Raw genomic sequence first — 1,623 nt, 5'->3', positions numbered from 1 at the left:
TGGTACAGGCATCCCAGGTAATTACTTTTTATTGGTATTGAAAGCACATTACATTATAGAGGATAATGTTTCTGGGTTTACATGATCAAGCTTGCCTTCATGCCCTTCAGGTTCCTATTATTTCCCCTAAGTGGACATCCTAAGAAGTGCGGGTGTGGGACTTGTGATGTGTTACTTGCGGATCCAATAAAAAATTTCGTTTTATTTTTCATTTTTGGTGTCTCCATACATTGAGGATGTATTACTTGTGAAGACAGTAATTTTGTTAAAATACTGGAAAAAGAATGATTAAGGGGTCATTTACCAAAAACTTACTCGATAAGTGTTTACAGGTAAAATTCAACACCATTACTTACTTATCGGGTAAGATTTTACTCCACGAAAACACCGTATGCAATAATTTACTTGGTAAGCTCTTATCATGGTAAGAATCGTCACCTTCACTTACACGGTAAGACTCTTGTTCGTTGTCTTGTTCTTACCGGCTAAGATTTTTGGTCCTTGTCATATTCATCCGGTAAGGTAATGTGACTTGGTAAGCACTTACCCAGTAAGCGTTTGGTAAACAGCCCCTAAAAGTGGATTGATCTGGTCAAAATAATTGTTTCTGTTAATTTTCCTTAATTGACCTTTAACAAACCAAAAACAGTAATGATAGATCACTAAAGGGTCATAAAGCAATATCCAGTAACCCAACATCCATAAAGGAAAGGATTTAAACCTTACAAAAGATTTTAATTTGCTGTATTAAAAACAAATGATTTAAGGAAGTATATGACAGCCAAATAGACAAATATCTCTATGCTATCAAAACAAACATGACAACAACCAAACGGCATAAAACCACCCACCCTCTTCAACCACTCCCTGCAACAAACATTTGAATAACTTACACCTTTAACCATGGCCTATTGCCTACGATTTCAAACAACAAACAGATCTATAGATTTCGAAAAAACTCCGCATAAATAAATTATGATAAAAAACACTTTATTACACACCCGATATCTTTTGAAACAAATCCAAATTACCCAGAAAAAAAAGAAGAGAACAATAACAATTAAGATATTTACAATCAACAATGTAGAACAAATGTTGTCGAAAGGTTTGACCTCAAGATGTCACCACACTGCTGTATATACGTTTCAAGCTCGGACATGCGGTCCGTAATCTCCCTCCCATGCTCACCGGGGTTATCTATTATTTGTGTTCCAAAACCAAAACATCAGTTACAACACAATAACCTCAACACGTACTTTTTCGTTCTTACGTAGAATGGAAGTTCTCATAATCTATGCTGTCAAAATCGCAATATATTGCCGATATATCGGATATCGCTCGAAAAAAAAAATCGGTCATAAAAAATCGGCCAAAATATCGCCAACGATATTATCGGCGATATTTGGCGATATTTTGAGCGATATTTTAGTGAAAAATCGGTCCGATATTCCGATTTTTACAAGGGTTAAAATTTGGGCTTTTTTTTTAATTCCATGGGCTTATTTTTTGGGCTGCTTAGTAAATTAGGTCTAAATCTAAATCTAAACTTAGTTCAGACTTCTTCTCTCGGTCTCTCTCTTTTCTCTCTCGCTTTTCTCTCTCGGTCTCTCTCTTTTCTCGCTC

At 35.6% G+C, this 1,623-nt stretch overlaps 1 protein-coding gene across 3 annotated transcripts in view; it reads right to left on the bottom strand.

Annotated features, from left to right (window-relative positions):
* Positions 1-968: 968 nt before the first annotated feature.
* The window catches only part of LOC112500104 (F-box/LRR-repeat protein 15-like), a 36,746-nt gene continuing 36,091 nt past the window's right edge, over positions 969-1,623 (bottom strand). For all 3 annotated transcript variants that reach the window (XM_025103401.1, XM_025103402.1, XM_025103403.1), the window contains one exon: positions 969-1,197. In XM_025103401.1, the coding sequence (XP_024959169.1) occupies positions 1,114-1,197 (84 nt within the window). In that variant the 3' untranslated portion in view covers positions 969-1,113. The remainder of the gene's footprint in view (positions 1,198-1,623) is intronic.

The sequence above is a fragment of the Cynara cardunculus genome (genome assembly GCF_001531365.2).
Source record: "Cynara cardunculus var. scolymus isolate 2C chromosome LG 17, CcrdV1, whole genome shotgun sequence".
Lineage (NCBI taxonomy): Eukaryota > Viridiplantae > Streptophyta > Magnoliopsida > Asterales > Asteraceae > Cynara > Cynara cardunculus.
Note: the sequence above shows the minus strand (reverse complement) of the source record. Positions and strands in the feature narration are given on the sequence as shown.